This window comes from Balaenoptera borealis (genome assembly GCF_965194805.1).
Source record: "Balaenoptera borealis genome assembly, chromosome: 12".
Classification (NCBI taxonomy): Eukaryota; Metazoa; Chordata; class Mammalia; order Artiodactyla; family Balaenopteridae; genus Balaenoptera; species Balaenoptera borealis.
The window spans coordinates 53,645,820-53,668,571 of NC_138869.1; the positions used below are offsets into that span (position 1 = coordinate 53,645,820).

General features: G+C 36.0%; 1 protein-coding gene across 29 annotated transcripts in view; it reads right to left on the minus strand.

Annotated features, from left to right (window-relative positions):
* Positions 1–22,752, minus strand: part of LRRFIP2 (LRR binding FLII interacting protein 2) — a 101,767-nt gene that overhangs the window by 67,230 nt on the left and 11,785 nt on the right. For 16 of the 29 annotated variants that reach the window (XM_082348514.1, XM_082348528.1, XM_082348516.1 and 13 more), the window contains exons 2-6: positions 10,738–10,824; positions 9,456–9,506; positions 3,345–3,401; positions 3,202–3,246; positions 393–461 (exon numbers count right to left, since the gene is read on the minus strand). In XM_082348514.1, coding sequence (XP_082204640.1) covers positions 393–461; positions 3,202–3,246; positions 3,345–3,401; positions 9,456–9,506; positions 10,738–10,824 — 309 coding nt within the window. The remainder of the gene's footprint in view (positions 1–392; positions 462–3,201; positions 3,247–3,344; positions 3,402–9,455; positions 9,507–10,737; positions 10,825–22,752) is intronic. The other 13 variants (XM_082348526.1, XM_082348523.1, XM_082348521.1 and 10 more) reach the window with 5 other exon arrangements.

Below are 22,752 nucleotides of genomic sequence, written 5' to 3' on the forward strand. Positions count from 1 at the left end.
TAACTTGGACACCCCAACTGCCACTAGAACAACTGAGTAAACAAAAAGAATCCTCCAATACGTGCCAGTTGGTATTTATGTTATTTAAAAACAAATGATTCATCAAAAGAGGGAGAACTGAAAATATTACGGGCTCTAGCTAAATAAAATGTTTCCAAACTTGCTATTATAATCTATCCAAAAATGTTTTTTTTTTAACACTCAGAAAAAGTTACCTCTAAGTTTTCATTTGGAAATAAAATTTTTAAAAAGTACAGAAAACAGGTTGCAGAAACAAAGTTCAGCAAGTGTTCATTTCTGTTAGAATGGACCTATTACTCAAGCCCCCAGGACTCTGTGAGTCAACAGTGAACGCACAATACTAACACGGCACATTTCTCTGGGCTACACACCATGATGTCTTTCCTTTTGGGTGTACTGGCTCTGCTCCAATGTGTCCCCATTACGTCCTTCGATGGGTTCTTCCATGGAATTAAACAGTGTAGGAGTAAATGACAAAACACAAATTGCAAGCATATTAAAATTAACTTCATTAAAATTATACTAAGGCAATTGATATATAAATAGGAACTGATTAAAAACAACAGTAAAAATTTCCACCAATTAAAACTGCAATGTATCTCTACCACTCTGATTCAAGATCACCTCATTTTCTAATTTTGGATCTCCTCCTTAGAGTCTTCTTGTATTTCACTGTATAAAGCAGTGACCAAGCACTTTGTAAGATTTTTTTTTTTTTAAGGTAGATGTTTTTTAAAGAAACAGATTGTTTCAATTCTAGACTCAGGGCGTTGATTTAATCTTCCTTCCCCAAACCTACCATTCAGTCTTGAACTATCTTTGCTCTTTCTATTTTTATGGAGAATGTCTATAACACTGTTACCATCTCCAGCCCAAATAGCTTCTGGCAGGACACCTTTCAAGAAAGCAGTACCTGAAAGTTAACTGGACAAAAGGAAAGATCAAAGTCCTAAGAATGTGGCATAAAACCATAAATACATCTGCCTCATATCCAGGTACATATATCTAATGTTCATATATCAAATACAAGGTCCAAAAGCCTTAGACTTTTTAATACACAGCTCATAAGTTTAAAAAGAAAACTGGCAGAGAAATACCAAAACCCCCCAAATAATATAGCAAATCCCGATAAAATTTAGGTCAGTGTTTTAAACCATTACAATTATTTTTACAGAGAACAAAAGTTGTCTACATATTCAGTTTAATGTAGATGGTAAAGTTACTTTAAAAAGCAAATAATCTGACGAAAACTTAGAACTCCCAATATTATCTAGCTAAGAGAAAAAAGAAAAAAAATCTTATCTCAATTACATTTCTTTTAAACTATGTTATTAGTGAGCTTTCATTTCAAATCAGACATTTCCAGGAAAGTCTAAATATTTTAAATGTGCTAAATGTACACTCACACACAGTAAAGTTCCAAAGTCTCCTCTACAGTGTAAAATTTTTTATTAATCTTTAAGTTTGCATACTGATTTTTTTAATTAGGAGCTTAACTCTTTTTCCCATAACAGCAAATTTTCATAATTACCATAATGAAATAAAATACTGTGAGAGTTCAGTTATATCTTAAATTTATTTAATGATATAATTTCCATGAAATGAAAATAAACCTCATTACTTTATAGACACCCTGGATAAACAATTCCTTATTTATTTAATTGCAGATTTCTTTTTTTGTTTGTTTGCAGATGTTTTAAAGGCCCCTAAATTAGGTTGAACTTGGAAGGTTTTAGCATTAGGTTAAACTAATATATAATCAAGTTTTCCATACAAATTTACAAATAACCAGCTTGATAAAAACTGTGTGAAACTTCACACTATGAACATTACAATGAAAAGTAAAGGGAAAACTCATATGTTTTTTTAAAAAGAGGAAAGATGGGATTATTTTCAAAGCCCTTAAGGTTCAACTTTTAAGCTTCTGTTGACTAACTCCCTGTGAGAAAAAAAACAATATCTCCAGGGAGAAGCATGACAAGTTTTTCTTAAAGTATTTCTCGGCAAGATCAGCTTGGTGCTTTGTAACCACCTAGAGGGGTGGGAGAGGGAGGTGGGAGGGAGATGCAAGAGGGAGGAGATAAGGGGATATATGTATATGTATAGCTGATTCACTTTGTTATAAAGCAGAAACTAACACACCATTGTAAAGCAATTATACTCCAACAAAGATGTTAAAAAACAAAACAAAAACAAAAACAAAAGTATTTCCCCTGCAAAATCATTCTTAACCTACTGATTAGATTTCTATAAAGGCTTTTTAATATTCTTATAAATCTAAATTTTTATAATTAACCAAAATACTTATGATTCAAGAATTAGTTTACTAACTTATTCTAAAAAGACAGTAGGTTACATTCACCAATAAGAAATATAACCAGAGCAAAAGACTATTTAAGAATACAAACACATCAATAATTAGTATACCAGAACACACTCAGTTTAATATAGTGTATTTTTATACATTATACAAGATAGGAAGAAAACTAGACCTGGGGAGAATTAACAAATATAGACCTTAGAAAGAAAGATAATTTTACTGATGAAAAATCTAGATGTAAGTACATATACAATATTATCAATGTGTAAATTAAAAAGGCATTGCTCTAAGGTTTAAAGCACAATTCTTTAAGAAGAGAGTCAGTTTCCTGGCACAATATGCAAGCCTTTGATGAGCGATTTCTCATTTATCTTGATTTACAATGATGTACGCTAAAAACTTGAGACAAACTACAAAATGTTAATCAAAATGTTGAAGCATGATAATTTCTATAAGTATGATAAGACAGGCATTTTTAAAATCAGAAGCTCAATTTTCCCACTGAATAAAACTATAATTAGTCACCCAAGCCCCAAAATAATAAATTTTATTTAATAAATTGTCATTTAAAAAAATATGAAAGTAGGAAAAATCTGAAAGTTAGAAGCATGCTGATGTTATTCTATAAAATTAACCTTATTATTTTGTGATGGTTTTCCAAAATCAAAGGTCCTTTTATAGAAAAAGTGAATATATATGTTAATAGATGAAAATATTCATGATTTTAGAACTGATTTACTTATAGCAATAATTTGAAAGCATCATTTTCCAATGAAATAGCTTTGCCAATATTTCTGTGTTTTAAAAAAAGGCAAAGGGATAGCTTTGCTATGGGGGTGTAAACAACTTAAAATACCAACCCTGTGACTGCCAAGACTTCGAATGGACAAGGCATCCTCAACTCCCTGATAAAAATAAAAACAAACATAGTAAAGGTGTGTGAGTGACTATGGCAAGTTGATGAGGAAAAGTATTAGAGGCAAGTTTGTAGGTTATTACAAACCAGAGAAGGACGACGATGACCGGACCGGTGGGAATACCTGGCCCTTTCCGACTCATCCTGGGAAAGGAGAAAGTACATGGAGAGTTAATCACTCAGCGGAGGGCTGTCTGTCAGAACAGCTGAGCACAGCAGCACCTTCCCCACAGCAGGCGGAACGGACAGCTCAGCCTCAAAAGCTGAGTTTGGGGCAGCCATGTCCCTCAGTTGGAAAGAAAGTAGAAATAATCTTGACAATGTTTTTATTTGAACAAGTGTGTGTGTATCTATCTATGTATCTATCTATGGATAGATAGATATATCTGACCACCTGTAGAATGTACTCTATATATGACCAAGGGAGTTCAATACACCAAGATAAAAATAAGCAAGTATACTTAAACAGAAATTGAGGTCAGCATTAAAAACAGACTTTGATCTATTTTTTCATTATGATGTTTACCCAAGGCAGGAAGAAATGTTTATTTTATTACAGATGTGGTTTAAGGTGGCAATGTGTTGCTTTAAAAAGATTTGGGTTATAATTTTGTGCTCATTGCAAAAAAATTTTTTTCTTTTTCTTTTACCACTCTAACTGGAAAAGAAAAGAACAACTAAATGAAATAGCCCCTGACTGTGTGTTGTTAATATGAAAAACTACTTAAAATTAGAAGAAATCAAATAAATATTTCAGAATTGATAAAGTTACCTCAAAAGTTATGCCTTATGAAGATTGTTAAAAAAAAAAACTGACCAAAAAAAAAAACCAACCTCCAAACAGTTGACTAATTAAATGTAATTCTAAACTTTTCCATATTCAGCTATTAGCACTGGAGCATTAAGTACAGAGTCGTGAAATTAAATGACTAGTCCCTAGAACCTAATCACGTGTTAAGAAACTCCTGATCAGAATTTCAAAGTCCCAAGTGTTAAAGTAATTTGCATTGACTAAGAATCTACACAAAACTGTCCAACTGAGTTCATAGCTAATCAACACCACTTTTTCCAAAATGCATCAATACTTCAACACCCCATGATGATACAGCACGATCATCATGCAGGCAGAGCAGACGGCTATGCCTGACCATTCATCTCAAATCCAGAAACAGTAATTCAACTGAAACACCACAATTTAATGTTTTATTTTGGTCATGATCTTTGAATACAAGTCCAAAAAACTCTTGGTTGTCATGTGCTGTGCACATTGATGCATTTGATCAAATCTGTTCAGAAGTCTGTTTATAAGCACCAGTATGATTCAATGATTCAATATCCAATATGGTGTTCTGATCTTTAGGAATTCATCACCGATTCACATTTTTGTTATGTAATAGACACATGTAGTCTGTAAGGAGCCAAGCAAGTTTCTTCCCTTTCTTTGACTATCAGGTGGGATACCACAAAAGTTTGGGGGGCATGTGTGTTAGCCCAGCAGAGTAGGTACAGCTTATTAAGTGGTAACCAGTTCTAGGCTAGTTAGCTTGGTTAGTATAAAAAGCCTTGTGCTACACAGGCAAGTTAATTCTACATGCCCCCTCCCAGTATTATTTGGCGTACTAGGGTGACATACATGGTTTAATGCTCAATCTTTATTCCATCCTTTCTTTTCATTCCACCTACTACACAAGAGCACTTTTAAAAAACCCGCCTCTACACATGAAAAGATACTCAACATCATTAATTATTAGAGAAATGCAAATCGAAACCACAATGAGGTATCACCGCACACCAGTCAGAATGGCCATCATCAAAAAATCTAGAAACAATAAATGCTGGAGAGGGTGTGGAGGAAAGGGAACACTCTTGCACTGTTGGTGCCAATGTAAATTGATATAGCCACTATGGAGGACAGTATGGAAGTTCCTTAAAAAACTAAAAATAGAATTACCACATGACCCAGCAATCCCACTACTGGGCATATACCCTGAGAAAACCATAATTCAAAAGGACACATGTACCACAATGTTCATGGCAACACTATTTACAATAGCCAGGACATGGAAGCAACCTAAATGTCCATTGACAGATGAATGGATAAAGATGTGGTACATATATACAATGGAATATTACTCAGCCATAAAAAGGAAAGAAACTGGGTCATTTGTAGAGATGTGGATGGACCTAGAGTCTGTCATGCAGAGTGAAGTAAGCCAGAAAGAGAAAAACAAATATCGTACATTAATGCATATATATGCAACCTAGAAAAATCGTACAGATGAACTTATTTGCAGGGCAGGAATAGAGACGCAGACGTAGAGAACGGACATGTGGACACAGTGGGGGAAGGGGAGGGTGGGATGAATTGGGAGATTAGGTTTGACATAAATAAACTACCATGTGTAAAATAGATAGTTAGTGGGAAGCTGCTGTATAGCTCAGGGAGCTCAGCTTGGTGCTCTGCGACGACCTAGATGGATGGTATGGGTGGGGGAAGGGGGAGAGGGAGGTCCAAGAGGGAGGGGATATAGGTATACATATAACTGATTCACTTCATTGTACAGCAGAAACTAACACAACATTGTAAAGCAATTTTACTCCAACAAAAAATTAATTAATTAATTAAAAAGAAATTTAAAACCTGCCTCTAAAGAGCACAGCCCATTAAAGATGCAGCAGACAGATGAATTCATATTTATTCTTAATTATACTTATTATAAAAATAATCCTAAATAACAATACCTTATTAAGTATTGATATACCCCTAGATTTACACAGCTTTCTTTTTAGCCCCAATTGAAAAAAATGGCCTAAAAAGAGTTCAGAAGAACTACAGAATAAAATGTAAGCCCATACAGGCTGGTTAATTTAAACTGAGAGAATACAGATTATTCCATAGTCATAAACGACCCCTTAAACAACCACTATCCAACAGAACTTTCTGTGACAATGGAAATGTTCTATGTTTGTGCTGTCTAGTATGGTAGCCACTAGCCACATGTGGCTACTGAGCACTTGAACTGCTAGAAGTGCAACTGAGGAATGAAACTTTTTATTTTAATCAATTTAAGTCCAAACCTAATTATCCACACATGGCTAGTGGCAACCATACACACAGTAAGGGAAGCTCAAAGCAAATTTTTATTATACCAAAAAAGACTCAAAGCACATATTTTACTAAGAGTCTGCCATGGAGCACCACTCTTCTACAGAAAGGCAGGTATTCAGGTAGTCTTAAATTACTCCCTCTACCTGGAATACTTTTGCACGGTGGCAAATAGGAAGAAACAGAAGGAAATACTTGTATAAAAGAAAAGACCCTAGCACCAACTCTAGAATTATTTTTAAAAGCTAGAGGATTCTTAAAGATCATCTAGTCTGATCCCTTCATTTTACAGTACAAAAAACCCTGCAGCACAAAAAGATTAGGAATCAACAAAGTCAGAAAGCTGGGATCAGCATTCACATCTTCTGACTCACCAGACCATTGAAACTACAGCGGCTAAATCCAGACTGATTACATAGAAAGAACATGAAGAAAATGGCAAGGTATCCCGGTTTTTACTCAGAGCTTTCTCCTCCTCTGGAATACAAAAAAAGAAGAAAAAAAAGCTTCCTTTCGCAGGTATTTCTGGAGTAGTATTAAAACTGCCAATTGGCTTTTCTTGAATTACTAGCATCAGAAAGCTAATAGAAAAAATTTCAGCAAACTGTGTTCTCAGGTACCAATTACAAGGCAGAGTATCCCTCTCTTCCACGTCAGGAAAACAAAACATTTTCATTGTCCTGGGAGTCTCCTTATTAGTTTAAAGGATCCAAAGCTGAATGAACAGGACAATGCCTTAAAAGACAGATGTTTATCTGTTAAAGCTTTCTGGAAAATTATGTTTTGATACATTTAAGTTAAATTAATGGAAATAAAACATATTCTGTTTTTAAAAGTTCACTTGGAGTGAGGATGAAGTGCTTTTATTTAAAAAAAAAAAAAAAAAAAAGCCCACAGCCCTGTGAATACACCTGGCCATCTTCTCTGACAACAAATACTTAATTCAAGCCTGCAGCCATTCCCTCAGTTTTAAATTAGGAAACTTCAGAAACTGCATTTACTCTTTCAGGTCACCAACATGCCACTGCTTCAGACATCCAGTTTACAAACAGAAGCACTGGCTAACCTAAGACCAATTGGAAGCCCGGAAAGACATAGGCCCTTTTCTTCTTGGTCCTTCTACCTCCCACTCCATGATTAGCACATGGGGCACCCTCTCATCCCTTCGAATTCTGGGTCTGTCACAACGAAGCAAGTTGTTTACTTCACCAATCCTTTATCACCTATCTATAAAATGGAGATAGTGTACCTATCTTATAATGGGGAATGAACACATATATAAAAAGCATGAGCACAGTGTTGGCACACAGATATGCACTCAACGACAGCTTCATTCCTGAGCCTCACGCCCTTGGGTTCCCTATTCTCATCCCAACAGCCTACCCCCAGACAAAAAAGTAATAAAATTAGGAGAAATTTTAATATAGGAAGATTCTTCCTTCTAATAACTGACAATCCAATTGTTTGTATATACATTATTTATTTCATTATAAATTTATTAGTAATTTATATTTTATATTGTGACTATCACATGCCAACTTCTACTATAAGCTCATAGACAGAAAGCAGCCAGAGAGACAAGGATAAGATAAGAAGTGAGAGGAAAAATCAGTTTTAAAGCAGTAAAAGCAAGTGTCAGAAGGGGTTAGAGTGTTATTCCCATCTGAAACTAAACCCCACCTTCCCTGCATGTCCAAATCCTACCTATTACTGAAGACTTGGGTTAGTTGCCACCTGCATTTTAAGCCTCTAACCCCCTTCCATGAAAATCTAGCACGTTCACTGCCTGACCTGCACACCTTTCACAGAGATAAAAAATATGTTTATCTTCATGGCCTTTAAACATAGGAATCAAATATTAAACTTTTAACTCAGGCTTTTCTTCTTATTTAATGTTTTGGTCTGCCCTAAGACATTAAAATCTTAGGCAATTTAATTTGAGAACTATTATACATAATTAAAAGAAGAAATTAATACTTCCATTTTTGTAAGTAAAACTGATTTCTTATATTCACACCAAACATTTTTAAGACATCATCAGTAATATTAAGCCAGTTACATGCAGAAGACACTTTAAATAAAAATAATTAAGCTAGCTTTAGTAACAAGAAAGGACAGGTTCCACTCCAAAATAACAGACACATACATGAGGAGTCGCTTAATTTTAAGCAACTAAACATCTTTTTTCTCTCTTTTCTAAAATATCACAATGAGAAGTATGATAAAGTTTTAAATGTGTAGGTCAATATAGTCATAAATATTTTCATTCTGGTTATACCTCAGAATGCTATTCTAGAAGGGATTTGTTTATGAAAGTTGCTTGTTCAGCAACAATTAGATAGCGGTTCTTAACCTCTGAGGATCACAGACTCCTTTGAGAATCTGATGATAAAAATGCCTGTGGGCATTTCACATGAAAACATACATATACTCAAATCCTTGCCTGAGATTTTAAGGCTTCATGCCCCATCCCCCACGCCTATTCACATACCAAGCTAAGAACCCCTGCAATAGGAGGCAGCTGGGAGACTTACCAACACTGAAAAAAGTTCAAATTTAGGAATGACTCACAGTAACTAATACTCTACTGGTTGCAATTTGCTCTTGTAGCTAACAAATTTGGGAGTGATGGTAAAACAAAAAATAAAAGTAATTTTCAGAGGAGATGAAAGAATGACTTGGGTCATCCCTCAATGAAAACCCTGCTGACTTAGTTTTTTTTAAAAAAGAGAGAAAGGAAGAAGGGAACAGGGAAGGAGAGGCGGGGTGCAGGGCGGTGGAAGGAATGAGAGGGGTAGAGCGACAAATCTGAGGGACAGAAGAACAAACCCATAGAAAGAAAACACATTCATCTACTCAATCTTTCTTGGTCAGGAGCATTCATGAGATGAGTGTGAGGCTGTAACTACAACAGAAATGGCTGGACTCCAAGCACACACTTGGTCCACTATAGGCAGAAGAGACACTCTCTGACCTTTAGGTTCAAACATGCCAAACACTCCTACTTGGCAAACGATTAGTCAATGTTTTACTTTGAGACTGCATATTTCAGCAACTGATCACAACATGCAGGGCAGGCAATCCTGGCCTACCAGCCACTTCTGAATCTGTCCCCATTTCCGATCAAAGGAATGATAAGAGTGCTACAAATGCAAAAGTTTCATAAACTAAAGCATCCAACATACTGCATTCTATGAAAAGTCTTAAATTAATCACATACATTTGCCCTGAACAGCAATGATTGTTAATTTAAAGTTGTTACACATTCAAAATACAGAACATACTAAGAAAAATATGCTCAATAATAGAGATATATGGTCCTCTGTAGTTTAGAGAACTATAAATAAAACTTATACTTAATAACTGTATCCTTATAATTTTAGGAGTATAAAAGATAATACATTGTCACATTTTCATTTCAAGCCAAGAATTGCATTCATATTTGAAGCTATGAGGTTAAAAAGATTAGCAATATATTAACTGCTTTTGGTTTTGTTTTTGAGCTGTGACAATATGTACTCTATACACATCTCTTTAACACATTAACAGAAGATCCACCACCAACTTCAAAATAAAGTGTTTAATACTGCCCTGCAGGTTTTCTGCCCCCCTTCGTACTAATACAACATCAGAAATATTTTTTATGGGAATTTTTGGAGCTAGGTCAATGTCAGAAGGAAAGAGTAAAAAAGAGTATTTGTTTCATTTTAAAGCAACCCAATTTCTATATGCCTACTTAGAAAAAAATTTTTTTTTGCTTTTCTTTCCGATAATTAAAACATATTGAAATGTATTAACTATAGAAAAGCATAAGAACATAAAACCAATCATAATTCCACCATAGATAAACCAAAGTATTGGTAGTAATCACTTCTTTCCAGTAGTTTTTGACCTATATACAGATACTAGTTTTTGTAACACAAAACTGGAGTCCCACCCGTCTACAGTTGTGCTTTTTTTTTCATTTTCTTAGATGAATATTTTCCTCTATTATTAAATATGCTTACAAACTGTAAGGTTGTATGATTTCACAGAGTTTTACTATGTAGATATCGTAACATAATTAATCAAAATTCTAGGACATTTAGGACCATAGTAAATAACTTTGTCATCGCTAAGCCTACTTTAGCTATTACAAGCACTTATTACACAATAATAACTTATAACGAGTAAGAGCTATGTATGTGTTTGCTGTTATGATTTAAAACAAATATTGCATTTAACTTGCTGACATAAATGTCTTGTTAAAATATATACATCAGGTTATTCTAGTCCCAGTGTTTCAGAAGGAACCAGATTTACTTCAGACGGAAACTAGCCAAGTATTGATATTTTTGAGACCGACACTAAGTCAGGGTTATCCACCCAAATTACCTCTTTTTGTTGCCGTTCCAGTTCTCTCATGCGGATATCTCTTGCTTCTGCTCGGGCAGCCCGTTTTGCTGCCAGTCTTGCCTCTGCCTGAAAAGTAATATAAAGATTCAGCTTTATTTAAAAACCACCACTACCAGCACCACACCTGTAAGTCAGCTTGGAGGACAAGGAGCCAATGGGACATTACTTCCCAAAGAGGGTGGGGGACAAGATGTGGTCCACCAGCAGCCTGACTTCTTCCATCAACATCTCGCCCGTACTCACTTCTTTTTCTAGTCCCAGAGTCTCTCCTGAAATCTGGGCCTTTACCGTCAACTGCTTGCCTTGATTACACATTCAAAACATTTCACACAATTCATTATATGTTTCTCCATACTTGGTTTTTCCAGAATTTTCTTCCCCAGCAATTCAATCATACAGATTAGAAACTGCAGGGCCAGCCTCTGCTTCACTTTGGACCTTGCCAGTATTCGCTCTCCAAGTCCTGTCAATTCTCGACCACTGAGTTTCTCTCCAACGCATCTCAGGTTTCTTTATGCTCACTGTTCCTGCTTGCTTCAGGAACTCTTCCTCTCTCTCTCTCTTTCCATTGAGATATAATTCACACACCATCAAATCCACCACTTAAAAACATACAATTCAATGGGTTTTCAAGTACATTCACAAAGTTGCACAATTATCACTACTATCTAATTCCAGGATACTTTCATCACCCCAAAAGGAAAACCTGTACCCATTAGTCGTCACTCCCCATTACCCAACCCCAGACCCTAGCAACCACTAATCTACTTTCTGTCTCTATGAATCTGCCTCTTCTGGACAGAGCATATAAATGAAATCATACAGTAGGAACTCTTTATCTCTTGCTTGGATACTGCAACAGTCTCCAAATCCATCTACCTAATTCCAGATTCTGCCCTTCAATTCATCCTCTATGTGGTTACATGATTGCCAGTCTGCCTTTGTTTCTGATCATGTCAATCATTCTGCTGTGTAAAATACTCCAGTGGCTCCCCATTACTCATGGTTAAAGCAAAAATTCCATAGACTAGCACAAAGAGAAGACAGGAGACGAAAAGCAAAAGCAGAGATTAAGGTTTCTCCCAGTCATCTCTCCACCTTATTTCCCATTACGTGCCCCACCTGTGCCAGTTGCATCCGCCTCCCTCCGCTCCTGGACTCTCTCTACTGTGCTGGGAGGTTAAGCCTCCCTTCACAGACTGCTGGCACGAGGTATTCTCCCTTCTCTCTTCTTCAGCTACCGTGCTACCTTCTATGAAGGGTTCCCCCAGTCCCTCTTTCACAGAGTAATACCCTATGGACATGTACCTACTGTGGCTTATTACACTGTATTAAACGTACTACATGGTATTATACGGTATTAAAATTACATACTTCTATCACCCCACAACTTTCATGTCTCAGTGCCTGCTAAATAAACAAGAGATTTTCAGGTCATGGGCCAAAGTATCAAGGAAATGAGCCAACGAAACAGCTTGATGCACCACATGAAACAAGCTTAAAGGGAAGGAAGCATGCAGGGAGGAGCAATTAGTTTTGCCTGGCAAGGTCACATCAGGCTTCTAAGAAGAGGAGACAGTTTAATGGTTACTACTTATTCAACTATCCCAATTTTGGCAATTTCCTAGTCTGTTTAACTGACCTTTAAGTAGCAAAAACCCTGCAAAGCGAACTGCAATCTGCCAACCACAAGCTCTCACACTGTCATCACCAGAGCAATCAGTGTTCTCACATGAATTTTACATTGGCCTCTATCATTAAAAAACCTCCATTCCCCACCTTCTTTACCCCTCTATGAATGGTCACCATTTTCTTACCAGAGTTTGTATTTTATAGAAAAAGACTTCAAGGCTAAGTTATGCTTCAGCAGATAACAAATACGTTTTAAAATTACAAAGTATCATTTTTCCGGGAAAAATTTTCAAACCTCTCTTTTTTTAATTTAAGAAAGCCACAGCAATGTGTAGGAATTTTCATTTACACTTATATTAGCTTTGCACTTGTAGCTTCCCTTAGAAATTTATTGAGAATGCCAATTTCATCCTCCTGAGATCTGTGGCCAATTCTGCACAATCTATTCTAAAATGGGACTTCTCTCACCAAACCTAAATTATAGGTAATTGAAATCTATTCTCTAATACAACTTCTTGCACAACAAAAGGACCTACTGTATAGCACAAGGAACTCTACTCAATATTCTGTAATAACCTATATGGGAAAAGAATCTGAAAAAGAATGGATATATGTATAATATATGTATAACTGAATCACTTAGCTGTACACCTGAAACTAACACAACACTGTAAATCAACTATACTGCAAAATAAAAAATTAAATTTAAAAATTAAAAAAAAAAAAAGGAAGGGACCTAACTGCTGTATAACAGAAAGAACATGGGCTTCAGAGCCAGAAAAACATCCTTCTCTTTGTTACTTAGCCAACTTTATGCAAAACTCAGATATTACCTCCCTTGGAGCTGGTATTAAATAAGGCAAGCTTTAAAAAGGTAAAGAAGATTTAAAATTACTTTATCTGTTTTTTTTCTGTACATTGCTTCCACGTGCCTGACAGGAGGAGTAGCAAGGAGCTAACGGTGATTCCAATCTGGTAAGACAAGACGTGTACTCTATTCTTATACTGACATATTTTGAAATAGTCAAATTATAGGTACACAAAGCATACTTCTAAGTACCAACACTAGCACTTTCCCCTCAGAATACTATTGCGTAAAAGAGCTACTGCAAATTTGTTTTAACCCACCCTCACAGATATAAAATAAAAAAGATAAAAAACTAAAGGACCACAAGGATTTAACGGAGTTCAAAACAAAGTTGGTTAAAAAAAAATAAACATAGACTCACCACTTGATCCAATAATTCCACTTCTGGGTACATACAACAAAGAATTGAAAGTAGAGACCCAAACAGATATTTGTACACCAATGGTCATAGCAGCATTACCCATAATAGCCAAAAGGTGGAAACAACCCAAACGTCCATCAGCAGATTAATGGACAAAATGTGTTATGTACATACAATGAAATATTATGTAGCCTTTAAAAGGCTACATAATAATAATAATTTAATAATACATTTTGACACATGCTACAACATGGATGAATTCTGAACACATTTTTTAAAAATTAAATTTTATTGGAGGACTTCCCTGGTGACGCAGTGGTTAAGAATCTGCCTGCCAATACAGGGGACACAGGTTCGAGCCCTGGTCCACGAAGATCCCACATGCCACGGAGCAACTAAGCCTGTGTGCCACAACTACTAAGCCTGGGCTCTAGAGCTTGCGAGCCACAACTACTGAGCCTGCATGCCACAACTACTGAAGCCCGCATGCCTAGAGCCCGTGCTCCGCCACAAGAGAAGCCCACCGCAATGAGAAGCCCGTGCACCACAACGAAGAGTAGCCCCAGCTTGCCACAACTAGAGAAAGCCCGCGCACAGCAACGAAGGCCCAACACAGCCATAAATAAACAAACAAACAAATAAATAAATAAAATATATGAGGAAGTTGAGTCTTAAAAAAAATGTTTTATTGGAGTATAGTTGTTTTCCAATGTTGTTGAAGACATTATGAAGTGAAATAAGCCAGACACAAAAGGACAAATATTAAATGATTCTGCTTATCTCAAGGATCTAAAATAGTCAAATACCATGGATATAGAAAGTAGAACAGTGGTTTCCAGGGGCTGGGGGGGACAAGGGAATGGGGAGTTATTGTTTAATGGGTACAGAGTTTCAGTAAGGATGATGAAAAAGTTCTGAAGATGGATAGTTGTGATGACTGCACAGCAATCTAAATGTACTTAATGCCACTGAACTGTATACTTAAAGATGATGGAAATGATAAATTTTATGTTACGTTTATTTTACCTCAAAAAAAAAAGGTTAGTTAGCTTAGAAGTTAGCATAAGACATGAATGAAATCAGAAGTATTCGGGAGCCTAAATCATTTAAGTATTTGTATGGTCTTTAGGCTGACACCCAAACTTTTAAATAAAGTTAATAGAAAAATTCAGGAACTGGAAATTCAGGTTCAGAAGTTACCTGTGAAATCCAGTAAGCACTGGACCAGGTTTCTAAACATTATTCTGATCATTATGCTTTCAAATATTAGGCACATAAAAGCTGATTAAAGGAAATAATATGTAATTGGATAGGTATAGGAATTTATTCTTCCTAGAGCAGTGAAAATGAAAACACAAAAAATAAAGATATATTTGGATAGAATTAAATCTATTTCTCACTAAATGCTTGGGGCAAGTGGAAAAACAAAATGACAGCAAAAATCATGGGCCTTGATCACCCCTGGAATAAACGCTTTAGATTGTGTTAAATCATAAACCTTCTAAATTTGTTGAATGTTCACTTTATCACTCAACTAATAACTAGGAACCATACAATGGAAAACATGAGGACTAAACATGTACTATGGTTTGAGTGCTTCTACATTAGGGACTTTTCCTCTACCATCAGAATTTTGTATTATGTTGTTTGGGGATGTAAAAAAAGAAATATACATGAGATGCAATAAAAAGACAAATAAGGCTGACCCTTGAACAACATGGGTTTGAATTGTATGGGTCCACTTATACACGGATTTTTTTCAATAGTAAATACTACAGAACTACATTCTCCACAGATCGGAGGGACCCCAGATATGAAGGGCCAACTATAAGTTACAGGGGGATTTTTGACTGCAGGTAGGGTCGGCACCCCTAACCTCCTCATTGTCCAAGGGTCAACTGTAACTCCATTTTAGAATGGGCAAAGGATTTGAATAGACATTTCTCTAAAGAAGATATACAAGTAGCCAATTAGCACACAAAAAGATGCTCAACATCATTGGTCATTAGGGAAATGCAAATCAAAATCACACTGAGATACCATTTCACACCCACGAGGATGGCTATAACAAAAAAATTTTTAAATGGAAAATAACTAGTGTTGGCAAGGATGTGGAGAAGTCAGACACATTGCTGGTGGATATGTTAAACGGTGTAGCTGCTACTGAAAATGGTTTAGCAGTTCCTCAAAACATTAAACATACACCATAAGACCCGGCATCCACCTCTAGATATGTACCTAAGGGAAACGAACACGTGTTCACACAAAAACTTGTACATTAAGTATTCATAGCAGTATTATTCATAATAGCCCCCCAAATGGAAAAAACACAAATGTTCATCAACTGATGAATGGATAAACAAAATGTGGTATCATCCATAGAATGGAATATTATTCAGCCATAAAAAGGAATGAAGACTGAGCTCTGACCACCACAGCAAAAGTCAGCTCTACCCACCACCAGAGCCTCCTATCAAGCCTCTTAGATAGCCTCAACCACCAGAGGGCAGACAGCAGAAGCAAGAAAAACTACAATCCTGTAGCCTGTGGAACAAAAACCACATTCACAGAAAGACAGACAAGATGAAAAGTCAGAGGGCTATATACCAGATGAAGGAACAAGATAAAATCCCAGAAAAACAACTAAATGAAGTGGAGATAGGCAACCTTCCAGAAAAAGAATTCAGAATAATGATAGTGAAGATGATCCAGGACCTCGGAATAAGAATGGAGGCAAAGATCGAGAAGATGCAAGAAATGTTTAACAAAGACCTAGAAGAGTTAAAGAACAAACAAACAGAGATGAACAATACAATAACTGAAATGAAAACTACATTAGAAGGAATCAATAGCAGAATAACTGAGGCAGAAGAATGGATAAGTGACCTGGAAGACAGAATGGTGGAATTCACTGCTGCAGAACAGACTAAAGAAAAAAGAATGAAAAGAAATGAAGACAGCCTAAGAGACCTCTGGGACAACATTAAACGCAACAACATTCGCATTTTAGGGGTCCCAGAAGGAGAAGAGAGAGAAAAATGACCCAAGAAAATATTTGAAGAGATTATAGTCGAAAACTTCCCCAACATGGGAAAGGAAACAGCCACCCAAGTCCAGGAAGCGCAGAGAGTCCCATACAGGATAAACCCAAGGAGAAACACACTGAGACACATAGTAATCAAACTGGCAAAAATTAAAGACAAAGAAAAATTATTGAAAGCAGCAAGGGAAAAATGACAAATAACATACACGGGAACTCCCATTAGGTTAACAGCTGATTTCTCAGCAGAAACTCTACAAGCCAGAAGGGAGTGGCATGATATACTTAAAGTGATGAAAGGGAAGAACCTACAACCAAGATTACTCTACCTGGCAAGGATCTCATTTAGATTTGATGGAGAAATCAAAAGCTTTACAGACAAGGAAAAGCTAAGAGAATTCAGCACCACCAAACCAGCTCTACAACAAATGCTAAAGGAACTTCTCTAAGTGGGAAACACAAGAGAAGAAAAGGACCTACAAAAACAAACTCAAAATAATTAAGAAAATGGTCATAGGAACATACATATCGATAATTACCTTAAACGTGAATGGATTAAATGCTCCAACCAAAAGACACAGGCTTGCTGAATGGATACAAAAACAAGACCCATATATATGCTGTCTACAAGAGACCTACGGACACATACAGACTGAAAGTGAGGGGATGGAAAAAGATATTCCATGCAAATGGAAATCAAAAGAAAGCTGGAGTAGCTACACTCATATCAGATAAAATAGACTTTAAAATAAAGAATGTTACAAGAGACAAGGAAGGACACTACATAATGATCAAGAGATCAATCCAAGAAGAAGATATAACAATTATAAATATATATGCACCCAACATAGGAGCACCTCAATACATAAGGCAACTGCTAACAGCTATGAAAGAGGAAATCGACAGTAACACAATAATAGTGGGGGACTTTAACAGCTCACTTACACCAATGGACAGATCATCCAAAATGAAAATAAATAAGGAAACAGAAGCTTTAAATGACACAATAGACCAGATAGATTTAATTGATATTTATAGGACATTCCATCCAAAAACAGCAGATTACACGTTCTTCTCAAGTGCGCACGGAACATTCTCCAGGATAGATCACATCTTGGGTCACAAATCAAGCCTCAGTAAATTTAAGAAAATAGAAATCATATCAAGCATCTTTTGTGACCACAACGCTATGAGATTAAAAATCAATTACAGGGAAAAAAACAAAAAAAACACAAACACATGGAGGCTAAACAATACGTTACTAAATAACCAAGAGATCACTGAAGAAATCAAAGAGGAAATCAAAAAATACCTAGAGACAAATGACAATGAAAACACGACAATCCAAAACCTATGGGATGCAGCAAAAGCAGTTCTAAGAGGGAAGTTTATAGCTATACAAGCCTATCTAAAGAAACAAGAAAAATCTCAAGTAAACAATCTAACCTTACACCTAAAGGAACTAGAGAAAGAAGAACAAACAAAACCCAAAGTTAGCAGAAGGAAAGAAATCATAAAGATCAGAGCAGAAATAAATGAAATAGAAACAAAGAAAACAAGAGCAAAGATCAATAAAACTAAAAGCTGGTTCTTTGAGAAGATAAACAAAATTGATAAGCCATTAGCCAGACTCACCAAGAAAAAGAGGGAGAGGACTCAAATCAATAAAATTAGAAATGAAAAGGGAGAAGTTACAACAGACACCGCAGAAATACAAAGCATCCTAAGAGACTACTACAAGCAACTCTATGCCAATAAAATGGACAACCTGGAAGAAATGGACAAATTCTTAGAAAGGTATAACCTTCCAAGACTGAACCAGGAAGAAACAGAAAATATGAACAGACCAATCACAAGTAATGAAATTGAAACTGTGATTAAAAATCTTCCAACAAACAAAAGTCCAGGATCAGATGGCTTCACAGGTGAATTCTATCAAACATTTAGAGAAGAGCTAACACCCATCCTTCTCAAACTCTTCCAAAAAACTGCAGAGGAAGGAACACTCCCAAACTCATTCTATGAGGCCACCATCACCCTGGTAACAAAACCAGACAAAGATACTACAAAAAAAGAAAATTACAGACCAATATCACTGATGAATATAGATGCAAAAATCCTCAACAAAATACTAGCAAACAGAATCCAACAGTGCAGTAAGAGGATCATACATCACGATCAAGTGGGATTTATCCCAGGGATGCAAGGATTCTTCAATATACGCAAATCAATCAATGTGATACACCATATTAACAAATTGAAGAATAAACACCATATGATCATCTCAATAGATGCAGAAAAAGCTTTTGACAAAATTCAGCACCCATTTATGATAAAAACTCTCCAGAAAGTGGGCATAGAGGGAACCTACTTCAACATAATAAAGGCCATATACAACAAACCCACAGCAAACATCATTCTCAACGGTGAAAAACTGAAAGCATTTCCTCTAAGATCAGGAACGAGACAAGGATGTCCACTCTCACCACTATTATTCAACATAGTTTTGGAAGTCCTAGCCATGGCAATCAGAGAAGATAAAGAAATAAAAGGAATACAAATTGGAAAAGAAGAAGTAAAACTGTCACTGTTTGCAGATGACATGATACTATACATAAAGAATCCTAAAAATGCCACCAGAAAACTACTAGAGCTAATCAATGAATTTGGTAAAGTTGCAGGATACAAATTTAATGCACAGAAATCTCTTGCATTCCTATATACTAATGATGGAAAATCTGAAAGAGAAATTATGGAAACACTCCCATTTACCATTGCAACAAAAAGAATAAAATACCTAGGAATAAAGCTACCTAGGGAGACAAAAGACCTGTATGCAGAAAACTATAAGACACTGATGAAAGAAATTAAAGATGATACCAACAGATGGAGAGATATACCATGTTCTTGGATTGGAAGAATCAATATTGTGAAAATGACCATACTACCCAAAGCAATCTACAGATTCAATGCAATCCCTATCAAATTACCCATGGCATTTTTCACGGAACTAGAACATATCATCTTAAAATTTGTATGGAGATGCAAAAGACCCCGAATAGCCAAAGCAGTCTTGAGGGAAAAAAACGGAGCTGGAGGAATCAGACTCCCTGACTTCAGACTATATAAAAGCTACAGTAATCAAGACAATATGGTACTGGCACAAAAACAGAAACATAGATCAATGGAACAAGATAGAAAGCCCAGAGATAAACCCACGCACCTATGGTCAACTAATCTATGACAAAGGAGGCAAAGATATACGATGGAGAAAAGACAGCCTCTTCAATAAGTGGTGCTGGGAAAACTGGACAGCTACATGTAAAAGAATGAAATTAGAATACTCCCTAACACCATACACAAAAATAAACTCAAAATGGATTAGAGACCTAAATGTAAGACCAGGCACTATAAAACTCTTAGAGGAAAACATAGGAAGAACACTCTTTGACATAAATCACAGCAAGATCTTTTTTGATCCACTTCCTAGAGTAATGGAAATAAAAACAAAAATAAACAAATGGGACCTAATGAAACTTCAAAGCTTTTGCACAGCAAAGGAAACCATAAATAAGACGAAAAGACAACCCTCAGAATGGGAGAAAATGTTTGCAAACGAATCAACGGACAAAGGATTAATCTCCAAAATATATAAACAGCTCATGCAGCTCAATATTAAAGAAACAAACAACCCAATCCAAAAATGGGCAGAAGACCTAAATAGACATTTCTCCAAAGAAGATATACAGGTGGCCAAGAAGCACATGAAAAGATGCTCAACATCACTAATTATTAGAGAAATGCAAATCAAAACTACAATGAGGTATCACCTCACACCAGTTAGAATGGCCATCATCAGAAAATCTACAAACAACAAATGCTGGAGAGGGTGTGGAGAAAAGGGAACCCTCTTGCACTGTTGGTGGGAATGTAAATTGATACAGTCACTATGGAGAACAATATGGAGGTTCCTTAAAAAACTAAAAATAGAATTACCATATGACCCAGCAATCCCACTACTGGGCATATACCCAGAGAAAACCATAATTCAAAAAGACACATGCACCCCAATGTTCATTGCAGCACTATTTACAATAGCCAGGTCATGGAAGCAACCTAAATGCCCATCGACAGACGAATGGATAAAGAAGTTGTGGTACATATATACAATGGAATATTACTCAGCCATAAAAAGGAACGAAACTGAGTCATTTGTTGAGACGTGGATGGATCTAGAGACTGTCATACAAAGTGAAGTAAGTCAGAAAGAGAAAAACAAATATCGTATATTAACGCATGTATGTGGAACCTAGAAAAATGGTACAGATGAACCGGTTTGCAGGGCAGAAGTTGAGACACAGATGTAGAGAACAAATGTATGGACACCAAGGGGGGAAAACTGCGTTGGGGTGGGGATGGTGGTGTGCTGAATTGGGGGATTGGGATTGACATGTATACAGTGATGTGTATAAAATTGATGACTGATTAAAAAAATAAATTAAAAAAAAAAAAAAGGAATGAGGTACTGATATAGGTTACAACATGGATGAACCCTAAAAACATTATGCTAAGTGAAAGAAGCCAGACACAAAAGTCCACATATTGTATAATTCCACTTATATGAAATGTCCAGAATAGGAAAATCCAAAGACAGAATGTAGATTACTGATTGCCAGGGGCTGGAGTAAGGGGGAGATGGAGAGTGACTGCTAATTGGTATGTGGTTTCTTTCTGTGCTGATGAGATGTCTGTAATTTGTAATTAGAAAGTGGCAGTGGTTGTACATCCTTCTGAATACACTAAACACCATTAAAAACTGTATACTTTAAAATGGTGAATTTTATGGTATGTGAATTATATCTCAATTAAAAATTTTTTAAATAAATGAGACAGTGAATAAAAAATATAATGCTAAATTAAATAAATAGTAAAATATGCAAAACTCCAACACATAAAACTCAGTATATAAAATGGGAGAAAGGGAATCTTATGATCTAGTAAGTCTGGAAAATGCCAGGTTAAATTTTTTAAAATCTTTAATAATACACATTATGAATTGCCAAGAAAAAGGTAAAATAAAAAAGCATTTCACAGACTTACCTAACCACATTACTAAATAAGCCCTAAGTAATTCTTCAAGGATCATGCTCCAAGGAACACATTTGGGAAATAATGATTAAGCTCTGGCAATATATCAGGACCCAATTCAAACTGTACTAATTCTGTTAGGGGGGGACCTTACCCTTGTTCTTAATATTTATAAAATTAAACAATGTTTTGAGAATGATCTTCATAGAATCAAAACCCAAACTTTCAAGATGACAGAAAAGATGAGACCTCACATTAATATTACTACCATCATTTGAACACTTAGCAAAGCTAGGTGCTTATTTTCCTTTAATCCACAAAGTAACCCCTTGAGGTACAGAAGGATTAAGTAATTTGCCTAATATCTCCTGGCCAGCAAGTATTCGAACTGAGATCCACATCCTTAGAATCTGACTCCAGTTAACGCTCTTAACTATGTTGCCACAACTTATATCTTTATACCCCAAGTGTAAGAACATATCCTTAGGCAAATAATAAGTTTACTTTGGACGAATTAACCTGTGATTTTTCAATTTAGCATAGATTCTCTCTTTTCTGTGAAACTGTACCATTCTGGTTCCCTTTTTTCTTTGACCATGACTTTACCCCAAATGTAGTTAATCTTCTCCTTTTGCTATACACAGCCTTTCCTCTCATCTGTTTACTCCATATTTTCAATTATCAGCCAACGAGAATGATTCAAATCTAGCATTTCAAGCTCTGACCAAAATCAAAGCCTACATTTCTAACTCTCTAGTGGATCTCTTGTCATACAGTAAGAGTGAATAAAAGCAACCTCATCTTCCCTCAGTGAATACGCTTTGCTTCCCTATTTTTCAATCTCCAGAAATGGAACCCTTGTTGAAAACTCAGTCTCAGGGACTCCTACTTCCTAACTAAACCTTCTTTACAATATCCCTTAAATGCAACCTTTAATATCCATTCCTACAGACTCCCCCTCTTCCAAGCAGGCCCTTACACTTTCACCTAGGATACTCTATTTCC